At 44.0% G+C, this 13,106-nt stretch overlaps 1 protein-coding gene across 2 annotated transcripts; it reads right to left on the reverse strand.

The window, feature by feature from the left end:
* Nucleotides 1-6,548: 6,548 nt before the first annotated feature.
* LOC112220245 (alpha-2B adrenergic receptor) lies at nt 6,549-11,635 on the reverse strand. 2 transcript variants are annotated; one of them, XM_024381978.2, is made up of 2 exons: nt 10,265-11,635; nt 6,549-10,152 (listed from the first exon to the last, which is right to left on the reverse strand). In XM_024381978.2, the coding sequence occupies exon 2, from the start codon at nt 10,142-10,144 to the stop codon at nt 8,519-8,521; it is 1,626 nt and encodes a 541-aa protein (XP_024237746.1). In that variant the 5' UTR covers nt 10,145-10,152; nt 10,265-11,635; the 3' UTR covers nt 6,549-8,518. The 2 variants fall into 2 exon arrangements, with proteins under 2 accessions (XP_024237746.1, XP_024237747.1); XM_024381979.2 differs by having other exon boundaries at nt 6,549-10,374; nt 10,614-11,634.
* Nucleotides 11,636-13,106: the final 1,471 nt, after the last annotated feature.

The raw sequence follows: 13,106 nt of genomic DNA on the forward strand, positions 1-13,106 counted from the left end.
AAGCAACAGCATATTCAACCATGGAGCTCGTTCTGATAGGCCAGTGAGGGGCCACGCCTCGACACACCCACAACATGTTTATTCTTCAAGACCCAGGTCTTTCACGCCAATGCCAGCAACTGTGCTGATAATTGTGCTTGTGAAAATAGCAACAACATTTCTGACACACCCCTGAACCTATAGCACTTCTGCCCAGCACTTAGATTGACCATTGTGTTAGGTTTGTTCAAATAGATTCCTACATCTGTATGGTAGTAGCTCCACTCATGAAAAACCAAAGATAGTCGTACAATTTATAAATGTTCCCAAAAATATAGTGTGTATTAAACAAGACTAGTACATTATTGAGAACATATATACAAAACACTGAGAACACCTGTTATTTCCATTACATTGTGACCAGGTGAATCCAGGTGAAATCTATGATGTTACGTTGAAACAACGTTGATTCAACCAGTTTGTGCCCAGTGGGAGAGTTGCTGTCTCAGTAGTAAATGTAATCAAACATCAGTTATCAAAACTCACTGAATTCTTTGGATTAATCATTCTCAGCAGCTAGCAATCACAGGGTTCATCATTAATTCACTGCACTGAAAACATATTGCTCATGTACACACTCACACACACGTTATGTTCTTCTAACATTCATTTCCATTCAAAATCCTATTTTCCCTAACACCTAAACCTTTACCATAGCGCTAACCTTAACCTCTAACCCTAACCTAAACTTCGAACCCTAAACCCAACCACACTTACCCCATGTTTAACCCTAACCCTAATTGTGACCCTAAATCTAAATCCTAAGCTTAAAATAGCCTTTGTACTCATGGACAAAGGCTATTTTAAGGGGGAATGTGCCCACGAGGGAGAATTTTCCTTGTTTTACTATCTTTGTGGGAACTTTGGGGATTTTAGGTCCCCACAAGCAGTGGTGTAAAGTACTTAAGTAAAAATACTTTAAAGTACTACTTAAGTAGTTTTTGGTAGTATCTGTACTTTACAATTTATATTTTTGGCATGCCTTACTTTTACTTTTTTACTTTTGTTTTTACTTCACTACATTTCTAAAGAAAATAATGTACTTCTACTCCAAACATTTTCCCTGACACCCAAAAGTACCTGTTACATTTTGACAGGAAAATGGTCCAATTCACACACGTATCAAGAGAACATCCCTGGACATCCCTACTGCCTCTGATCTGGCGGACTCACGAAACAGAGAACATCCCTGGTCATCCCTACTGCCTCTGATCTGGCGGACTCACGAAACAGAGAACATCCCTGGTCATCCCTACTGCCTCTGATCTGGCGGACTCACGAAACAGAGAACATCCCTGGTCATCCCTACTGCCTCTGATCTGGCGGACTCACGAAACAGAGAACATCCCTGGTCATCCCTACTGCCTCTGATCTGGCGGACTCACGAAACAGAGAACATCCCTGGTCATCCCTACTGCCTCTGATCTGGTGGACTCACGAAACAGAGAACATCCCTGGACATCCCTACTGCCTCTGATCTGGCGGACTCACGAAACAGAGAACATCCCTGGTCATCCCTACTGCCTCTGATCTGGCGGACTCACGAAACAGAGAACATCCCTGGTCATCCCTACTGCCTCTGATCTGGCGGACTCACGAAAAACAAATGCTTTGTTGTAAATGATGTCTGAGTGTTGGAGTGTGCCCCTGGCTATCCACTAGATGCTATAGTGGTCCATCCAGTAGTGTACTTTAACCTCTGCAAAGAGGTCTGGATCTTTATGACAGAGGTGATAATGTGTTTACCCTGTAACCACAGGGTTGCTGGTTCAAGCCCAGGTACTCCTCTTCCCCTATACACTAACAATACCTGCCTGCCTGCCTGCCTTGTCAGTAGAGCAAAGGAGCACTGTGGTGACGGCATCCCCAACACACTGTCAATGACACTGACTATACCAGTCGCCCTCAGAGCATGTTCCTGCAGAAACCAGCTGACTACCTTATATAATGGTGTGTTTGAGGAGAACATCTCTGACTGCTCAACATTTGAGTCCTGTGAGCACTGGGCTGGAACTGAATGACAAGCAGTCAGGCTTTAAAACTGCTGAACAAACCCAATACTTTCCTGAGAGATGCTCAGAGGAAGATGACACAATACAGCGTGACTGACTACACAACACAACAGCAGAAATGTGTGTGTGTGTGTGTGTGTGTGTGCAGTCACACTTGTGTTTGTGTGAAATACAACAACATAAACCAAAGTGTTCCATTCACAACTGCCTTACAGAGCCCCTGACATATCCCGGACAGCAGCGTTAGCCCCGAGGCACCAGCCTTTATGAGACGCTCTGGTAAAAAATGATGTTACACCAGCTACTTTAAGACCTGACCTGAGGTTGGGTAATATTATGTGGGTTTCCCATAGAATTGGCAAGTAAGTCTAAGAAAGGATATACCTGCATTGCTTTCAATTAGGATGTATATTCACTTGCACAGACAGATGCAAATAATCTAGATTGAGATCGATCTATATTGGAATTCAGAGGTATAGATAAGTTGATGCTCTTCCTGCGTACTTGCATATGTGTATGTAGGGGGCAGTCCCAGGCTCCCAGACCTTATTCTATCCCCCATTAGTTTCCACGGTAATGTGGAGTGACATTTAAGTGTGTCACAGTGAACCCCCAAGCAGCACTTCCCCTTGATAACCATGGTAACAAGGTTATTTGCTTTAATCAAAGAGAATTTATTTAGAAACCCCAGCAGACCTGAGCCTTATCGCCTACTCTGGAGAACACCTTCGAGGACTGGAGAAGAACAACAGGAATGAACATATGCAAGCACAAACGTACATATACACACACAAGAACGACAATGAAGGACGCTCCTTCTCTGAAAGGACAACACGTATACATGTGTGAGCACGTTTGAGCGTGTGTTTGTGTTACCCATAGAGATTGAAGGTTCTGTATTGTCCTTTTCCTTTGTTCCTGCCCTTGAATATGTTCTTGGAGTCACACACAAAGATGTTTCGTTTCTGTGTTTTGTGCTCAGAGACACCACACACATTTTGCGTCAATCTATAGAGCCAGGGAACTAACTGCAACGAGAAGACAAACAGAAAACGGAACAATAGAAATAAACAGGAATGTATTATTCATGTTCAAAACAAATAAAAACACAGTCCTCAAAGTGAGCAGCATCACTGGGTCTAGTGCTGTTCTTGAGTGGACCACAAAGTGACTGAGTCTTCATTTTGACCTCATACTCTAAACGCAGCCTTGGATTGGTTCCCGAGTGATCTAGTCTCAGAGGGAATTTCAGGAGTGCATGTGGTTTGAACCAGCAACCCTGTGATTTAAAGGTCCAAACCTCTTGGCAGTCTGGAGTCTTCCATCTAATAGACTTAGATAACAGGAGGCTATACAGAACGTTGTTGACTCCCATGGCGTGTAATTGTTATAACATAGAAGTGTGCTTGGGGAGTTGGAGTTGTGTGTTATACGACATTAAAGAGCTCCATACCACTGCGGTGTTTAGAATGTGACAGCAGCTATGTATTGCGTAACCTGGTTAAATAATGAATACCCCATCCTGTGAGATACACACTTTTCAACTGGCAAGACGATCATGGGACTGTGTCCAAACAGACACACACGGGCATGCCCACATTTACACATACACTGTATACATTTACACATACACATAGGGGATCTTTGGCTTGTCCTATTAACCTGGCATCTACAAGTAAATGCCCAAAAAAGGAAACATTTGAGTAAATGATGGATATAAAGTATGGGTGTGGAATTAACATCCCATCATGCTTAGGTCCATGTATCACAATTCTGAGTGTACCCAGTTTCCTATTATGTTGGCTACCATTGCTAGAAGAGATCTCAGTGACTTTGAAACAGGGGTAATTGTTGGGGCACGTTTAGCAGAAGATTCAGTGGTGTAGACTGCTTTACTTGCTGATATTTCACGAAATGCCATGGCCGTCTCAGATCTCAACCCCAATTGAACACTTATGGGAGATTCTAGAGCTGCACCTCTGAGACGGTGTTTTCTGCCACCATCAGGACGCAGACACCAAATTGCTCGTGGAAGAATGGTGTCGCATCTTTCCAATAGAGTTTCAGACAATTGTAGAATCTACAGTATGGCAAGGCCCTTTGAAGCTGTTCTGGCGGCTCATGGTGGCCTAACACCCTATTAAAATGCTGGTGTTTCATTTACAGTGCATTCGGAAAGTATTCAGACCCTTTGACTTTTTGGATTATATTGTTTTTTCCCCTCATTGATCTACACACAAAACCCCCTAATGACAAAGAAAAAACAGGTTTTTAGAAATTTTTGCAAATGTATGAAAACACAAAACTGAAATATCACATTTCCATAAGTATTCAGACCTTTACTCAGTACTTTGTTGAAGCCCCTTTGGCAGGGATTACAGCCTCAAATCTTCTTGGTTATGACGCTACAAGCTTGGCACAACTATATTTGGGGAGTTTCTCCCATTCTTCTCTGCAGATCCTCTCAAGCTCTGTCAGGTTGGATGGGGAGCATCACTGCACAGCTATTTTCTTGTCTCTCCAGAGATGTTCAAGTCTGGGCTCTGGCTGGGCCATTCAAGGACATCCAGAGATGTGTCCCAAAACCACTCCTGCATTGTCCTAGCTGTGTGCATAGGGTGGTTGTCCTGTTGGAAGGTGAACCTTTGCCCCAGTCTGAGGTCCTGAGTGCTCTGGAGCAGGTTTTCATCAAGGATCTCTCTGTACTTTGCTCCATCGGTGTTTCCCTCGATCCTGACTGGTCACCCAATCACTGCCGCTGAAAAACATCCCCACAGCATGATGCTGTCACCACCATGATTCACTTTAGAGATTGAGCCAGGTTTTCTCCAGACGTGAAGCTTGGCATTAAGGCCAAAGAGTTCAATCTTGGTTTCATCAGACAAGATAATCTTGTTTCCCATGATCTGAAAGTCCTTTAGGTATCTTTTGGCAAACTCCAAGTGGGTTGTCATGTGCCTTTTACTGAGGAGTGGCTTCCATCTGAGCACCCTACCATAAAGGCCTGATTGGTGGAGTGCTGCAGATATGGTTGTCCTTCTGGAAGGTTCTCCCATCTCCACAGAGGGACTCTGGACCTCTGTCAGAGTGACCATCGGGTTCTTGGTCACCTCCCTGACCAAGACCCTTCTCCCCCGATTGCTCAGTTTGGCCGGGCGGCCAGCTTTAGGAAGAGTCTTGGTGGTTCCAAACTTCCATTTAAGAATTATGGAGGCCACTGTGTTCTTGCGGATCTTCAATACTGCAGAACTGTTTTGGTACCCTTCCCCAGATCTGTGCCTCGACACAATCCTGGTTCGGAGCTCTACGGACAATTCCTTTGACCTCTTGGCTTGTTCAATTGTTCAACCTTATATAGACAGGTGTGTGCCTTTCCAAATTATGTCCAATTTGAGCTCAATTTCAAGTCTCATAACAAAGGGTCTGAATAATTATGTAAATAAGGTATTTCTGTTTTTATTTTTTTAAATGTTAACATTTTCAAAAATGTAAATAAACTTTTCGCTTTTTCATTATGGGATATTGAGTGTAGATTGATGAGGAAAATTTGAATGCAATCAATTTTAGAATAAGGCTGTAATGTAAGAAAATGTGGAGAAAGGCAAGTGGTCTGAATACTTTCAGAATGCATTGTATTTTGGCAGTTACCTGTAGGTCACTCTTTTTGATTTTCCCATTAATAATAATTTGGTGGATGCTTATATTTGTCCTATTTCACACATGTACAAGCATCAAATAATGTGTGAATTAGAAATGTGTTTTTTGCATATCCCAACTGTCCCTGAGACACCATCAGAAAGTGGGCTCATGGCAACGGTCTGCCATTATCAACAGCAAACCTGGTGCAATTAGGGTTAAGTGCCTTGGTCATGGGCACATCGACCCAACGCTTTAACTGCTAGGTGACCTGCAGTCTTTTCTTTACAAAATGTAGTCAGTCAACACAATGTTTTTTCTAAATATGGTATACTGTACACTGAGTGTACCCTCAGAACAGCCTCAATTCGTCAGGGCATGGACTCTACAAGGTGTCAAAATCATTCCACAGGGATGCTTGCCCATTTTGATTCCAATGCTTCCCACAGTTGTGTCAAGTTGGCTGGATGTCCTTGTCCATTCATCCTCTGAATGGCACACATACACAATCCATGTCTCAAGGCTTAAATATCCTTCTTTAACCTGTCTACTCCCCTTCATCTACACTGATTGAAGTGGATTTAACAATAAGGGGTCATATACTGTAGCTTTCATCTGGGTTCACCTGGTCAGTCTATGTCATGGAAAGAGCAGGTGGTCCTAATGTTTTGTACACTCAGTGTACACTTTAGATTTAGAATGTATTCAATGTTTTTACATTACACCAGTCTAAATAAATAAATAATTATGGATCCGTTGGTTCACACAGAATTGGAGAATGTGTATTCATAGGCATGCACTCTGTAAACCTTGCATGCACACACAGAGACAGAGAGACAGAGAGACAGCGACAGAGAGAGGTCTTGTGAGTTCTTTATCTCATATATATATATATATAAAAACATGAGTGATTTCCGCTGTTCCAGTAAAACCCTTAGGCCACTACACTACACACACACACCAGTGTTTCCACTATATCCCCCAATGAATTACATGACTGAGGCCGTGGTCACATCAACAACCCATTCCATATTTAACTGTTCATGTGTTTATATTCATTTCATACTTATAGAAAAACATAAATGTTAATTTCAGATACTCAAAACAACACACCCTCAGAGCTGGTTGGTTCCTTTAAAAGACATCCTCCGTTGTGTATGAGTTTGACAGAGGCTGGACAGCTGGACAAACTGCCTTCACACACTACAAGTTCTAGAACACAGAGAACTCTGGGAACACATTCTACTGCACATGCTCCTGCCCACTTTGTGTCATTGCAGTGGACCGTACCAGGTGATCCTGGACACACTCTGTCCTTGTAGTTCATAGTGGCCAGTCACAAGGCTACAGGTAATGGCTATGGGTAGCAGTTACCCAGCCAGCCAATGCAATCAACAGAGTGTAACCTTCCTTTCCTTCTACATTTGAGTCATTTAGCAGATGCTCTTAACCAGAGCCAATTACAGAGGAACAACAAGAGCAGTGTGATACTGTCATTTGAGCAACATGTCCTCATGACTGATGGCCCTGTTTTGTGCCAATCGCTAAACAAGCTGTAAAGGTCTTTGCTTTTTCTCAGACAGATTGCATCACCTTCCTCCTCTTCCACTGCCCCTCAATGTGTACATCAGAGCACGTTCATCTATTCCAGAATTACAAAGTTCAGCATTTTTCTTATCAGATCGAACACAATGTTCAACAAAGGACAGACTCAAAAGTTTGTCTGTGGTCCCCTGCACGGGTAAACTAAAATCTGTCTTTACATTACATCCAGTAAGTCCCCTTGGCGTCTCTACATAGTATCTACTCTAGAAGATCGTCCCCTTGGTGTCTCTACACAGTATCTACTCTAGAAGATCGTCCCTTTGGTGTCTCTACACAGTATCTACTCTAGAAGAACGTCCCTTTGGTGTCTCTAACCCTAACCCTAACCCTAATTCAAAATGTAGATGAGGCTTTTGACCCGATGCCAAATTAACTGTTAGAGTTGTCCAGTGTTTTCTGTTTTTCTATATTTGAGGGTTAGGGTTAGGCTACTCTAGAAGAACGTCCCTTTGGTGTCTCTACGCAGTATCTACTCTAGAAGAATGTCCCCTTGGTGTCTCTACACAGTATCTACTCTAGAAATAAAAGAAAGTTTAATAGATTGCAACATTTCGAAAATCGAGTATACTTCAATTAAATGCCATGATGTAATTTTCAAATGTAGGGACACCAAGGGGACGTTCTTCTAGAGTAGATACTGCGTAGAGACACCAAAGGGACGTTCTTCTAAAGGTGGTTTACGGTCAGTCTATTGACATGTCTGTAGAAAATTGTTGTAGCGACAGCATGAGCATTCTATTGTCGTCCAACATCAAACTTGTCGGTTGTTGTTATGAAAAAGAAAATCAGCAGCCCGATGCACCATATAGCATACCTTCTCTATTTTATCACCAATAAACCCCTCAGTTTAAAAATGAATTCAGTAAATGTCAAGCTGGCAAGAAAGGTAACTAAAAGCTATTTTCTAAACAATGTTTTGATTCATTGCTAGCTGGCTAGCCAGTTCAAATAATGACCAGAGTATAGCTGACAATGTCTTAAAGGTGCAATATGCAGAAATTGCTCGACCATTTCCTGGTTGCTAAGATTCGAATAGTTTGCCTAATTTCAGTTTCAGTGGCAAAACAAGCAATGTAGAGAATCATGTACCATCTGTATCCACTCTACAAGAACATCCAATTGATGTCCTTACACAGTATCCACTCTACAAGAACCTCCAATTGATGTCCTTACACAGTATCCACTCTACATAAACATCCACTTGACGTCCTTACATAGTGCCAACACTAGAAGAACGTCCCCTTGGTGTCCCTACAGAGGATCTTCTTGAAGGCCTTCCTGAAGTCCTGGTTGAAGATGGTGTATATGACCGGATTCAGACAGGAGTTGCAGTAGCCGATCCAGAAGAAGAACGTGAAGAGGGGAGCAGGGACCAAGCAGGTCTCAGGAAAGATGGCCTTCAGTGAGTAGGAGAAGAAGAAAGGGAACCAACAGATGACAAACACTCCGATCACCACGGCCAGGACAAACGTGAAGCGCTTCTCTCGGTTTACCATGGCCCTGCGCCGAGACATGGGAGTGGCCTGTGGCTTCACCGGCCTATCAGAGACCAGCACTGTACCGGTGGGGGTGGCTACAGTATTTTTGGCCTCGTGAGAGGTCAGAGAAGAGAGAGGTGCTCCTCCAGACTTTGATCCTCCATTATTCTTAACTGTCCCTTTCCCTCCCCCTCTCCCTCCCTTTCTTCTTCCCCTCGTCTCTGCCTTGGAGCCAGAGCTGAAGCTGTCATCATTGGGGGTGTCTCTATGTTTCTCCTCCTGTATCTCACCCTGTCTGTGGGTCTCCTCATGCTGGCTATCTGGAGAGAGGAGTGTGAGGGAGAGAGCTACGGTGGGTGAGGTAGGCTGGGGTGAGGTGGGGACAGGATTTGGTAAAGACGTCTGGGGTTGACTCTTGGCCTGGGTCTCACTCTGGGGAGGAGGAGACGAGGGGGAGGAGACAGGGAGACTCTTCAGAGGTACGGCGTCCGTAGATTGTCTGTCTGCTTTCCCTCCCTCCCCTTTGTGGTTCTGTGGTTGGCTGAGAGGCTTGAGTTGGGGGATGATGACAGGTCCCGGTGAGGGATGTGTGGGGTTGCTAGGAGGGTTGCTAGACATGTTGCCAGGGGTTTTGTTAGGGTTGGGTTTCTCCCCTGGCAGACATCTTGTGTGTTGCTTGGCGATCTGGTAGATCCTGATGTAGACCCCGATCATGATGAGACACGGGGCGAAGAACGATCCAATGGTGGAGTAGAGAATATACCAACGCTCGTTGTTCAGCTCACACACCTCCACCCCTCCCTTGCTCTTATCCAGGGAGAGGAGAGGAGGGAAGGAGATGACGGCCGAGAGAAGCCAGACGACCACGATGGCCGCCTTGATGCCCGCTGGCGTCCGTTGGATGCCATAGGACACGGGCCGGGAGATGGACAGGTAGCGGTCCAATGAGATGGCACACAGGTGGGCAATGGAGGACGTGCAGAAGAAGACGTCCAACGCCAGGTAGATCTCACACCACAGTGAGCGGAACGCCCAGTAACCCTGCAGCTCATTGGCCAGTGAAAAGGGGATGATGAGGGTAGCGACTAGGATGTCGGCTGCAGCCAGGGAGACAAGGAAAAGGTTCTGTGGGCCATGGAGTGAGCGTGAGGTCAGCACTGCAATGATGACCAAGATGTTGCCGACGATGGTGAGGATCATCATGAGGGTGATCGCGATTGCGAATAACGCAGTGGCCTCTGGGGAATAGGGTGGGATTCGCAGTGCTGTCTGGTTGTAATAGGGGGCAGATCCGGTGGTGACACTGAGGTTCAGGTTGGTAATCACATTTACCCCTGGCGCTGACAGGCATGTAACTTTTGGGGCCGCAGCCATGGCGACACCTGCATGAGCACATATATTGGAGAAAATTCAGAAACTCACGGGGACCATGAAGTATGTTTGGAGTGAGTGAAGGTGAAAAAAATGTATATATAGGTTTCTGTTATCTGCTACCTTAATCCCTTGAGGAAGACTCGTTGTCCAGTGAGAGGGCAGCAAAGAGGAGGGCTCTAACGCAGAAACAGAGACATGGCTGATGGGCTCAAGAGGCATCCCCCTTAGAACTTTACGCACGAGATGATTGAATTAAAATCAGAGAAAGGGAAAAGCTTGTGCTGCTTTACCAAATACACTGAATAATTGTCCAGTGTAAAACCGATAATTTTACTCCTCCAGTCACGCACTCTCTTTTCATGACTCTTTTCAACACTCAGATGGGTTAAGATCCACGAAATGGTTATTGGATATTCAGAATAATCTTATCCAATCATTCAATTAAATTACTAAATATATTTTAACTCACACACACCGCTGATGATTGGATAGTTATTCTTCTGGGGGAAATGATTAATTGCTTCAACAAATGCTGAAAAAATGTGTCATTCAAACATAGTCCTTCGAACAGTAATAGTCATTCAGGCAATTCATAGACCGTGCTCGATGTAAATGAAATTCACTGAAGTAAAACATTCATAATTGTACCATGAAATCGGAACACCCCGAATCGCACCCGCGTAATGATGTCAGCCATGGCCCAGAGACGCACGGGATGATACTTGAGCGGATAAAATGCCTTTTAAAAAGTTGATATTCATATTCGTAGAGTAACCATATAACGCATTAGCGGCGACTTCAGTTTAAAGACGTAAAAAGTAATCCAACAATCTGCGTTCCTCAGCTTCCATCTGTCCAAAAGTGGCGAAACGAGACCCGCACTGAGCTGTCATCGTCAATAGATAAGGGATGGGTCCGAGAAGACTTCAGCCACAAACATCAAAATAGTTCATTCAATTGTAGAATAAAAAAATAACATATTCCTTCATTTTTCTTTCGTGGTGTTTGATAGGATAGATGCTTTATAGTTCGTTTGAGTGCTGTCAAAGTCGTTTAACTAAAAAGGGCAATGTCAACACTTCACTGATTACATGGTGATAATGTTAGAATTATTATCACCATGATACGGATTTATTCCTCTTTTTTCCAGTTTTTGATTATGCGCAACTCGACTAGGTCCACTTTCTATCCATGACTCACGGATAACAACGTCCTTTCCCTTCAATAGCGGTTGAATAATGGCCATCTGTTGCACATCCCGTTTGTTGTTTAGATCTTGTTCTGTTTTGTAGCGATACTAGCAGGTTACATTTCCTTTGACAAAGACCCACTAGCTCGGCGTCCCTTACGACTGAGCCCCGTTAACTGCCCGGGTCGGGTAAATAACCGCGCCTCGCTCTCAGCCCCGGGAGTGACATCACGCAGCGGAAGGCAGCGGACCCTTTGACGGTCACCGAGACATATAACCCAGTACACTATACACACACACACACGCCTACGATGCCAATTCAAACTCTATTCAAAGTGCATTTCAATAAACTCCAACAGACACAACACATTACTACAAGCCAGCATCCAAACACATCGTCAAAACCAGTGCAAGAAAGACCTCACATTTCGCAATGATAGACAATAATATTGGTTATTATGCACAAAAAAAATCTAATGTTACCTTCTTTAAGGTACCCCCAGGCACCTGTTCAATTTTCCTTCTGCCCGTCTGTTTTTATGCTGGTGCTCCTCTGCCTCTTAGTGGCGGCAGCAGGCTCCTGCAGCCTCCGAGACCGCGTGGAAGACGGGATTCCAGCGGGATCTCATATACTATACGTAACATAGTAAAAGTAAAACCTGGACAACCAATTTAGTATGATATGCTGCTTTTTTTTTGTATAGTTACATAAAACAGATGGTTACTTAAGGCAAAACGAACGTAGGGTGGTTGGTCGGTCGGTGTAGGCGTATAACGCGAACGTCTAGCAACCTAAAGGTTGCGAGTTCCAATTTCATCATGGACAACTTTAGCGTTTTATCAACTTTTCAACTACACTGAACAAAAATATGAACCCAACATGCAAAAATGCCAAAGATTTTACAGAGTTACGGTTTATATATGAAAATCATTCACTTGAAATAAATAAATTTGCCCCTAATCTACGGATTTCACATGAATGCAAATACAGATATGCATCTGTTGGTCACCGAGGGTTTAAAAAAAAGTAGGGGCGTAGAAACCAGTCAGTATCTGGTGTGACCACAATTTTCCTAATGCAGCGCGACATTTACATCTCCTTCGCATAGAGTTGATCAGGCTGGTGATTGTGTTTTGTGGAATAATGTCCCTCTTCTTCAATGGTTGTGCGAAGTTGCTGTTATACACGTCGATCCAGAGCATCCAACACATGCTAAATGGGTGACATGTCTAGTGAGTATGCAGGCCATGGAAGAACTGGTACATTTTCAGCTTCCAGGAATTTAGTCCAGATCCTTTTGACTTGGGGACATCCGTGCATCATCATCATACTGAAACATGAGGTGATGGCGGCAGATGAATGGCACGACAATGGGCCTCAGGATCTCATCATGTATCTCTGTGCATTCAAATTGCCATAGATAACATGCAACTATGTTCATTGTCCATAGCTTATGCCTACCCATACCATAACCCCACCACCACCATGGGACACTTGGTTCACAACATTGACACCGCTCGTCCACACCACACCAAACATATTGTCTGCAATCTGACCGGTACAGTTGAAAGAGGGATTCCTTGAAGGGGAGCATTTGTCCACTGAAGTTGATTACGATGCCAAACTGCAGTCAGGTCAAGACCCTGGTGAGGACGATGAGCACGTATATGAGCTTCCCTGAGACAGTTTCTGACAGTTTGTGCATAAATTATTTGATTTTGTGTAAACCCACAATTTCATCAGCCGTCTGGGTGACTGGTCTCAATCAATCC

This window comes from Oncorhynchus tshawytscha, linkage group LG20, assembly GCF_018296145.1.
Source record: "Oncorhynchus tshawytscha isolate Ot180627B linkage group LG20, Otsh_v2.0, whole genome shotgun sequence".
Lineage (NCBI taxonomy): Eukaryota > Metazoa > Chordata > Actinopteri > Salmoniformes > Salmonidae > Oncorhynchus > Oncorhynchus tshawytscha.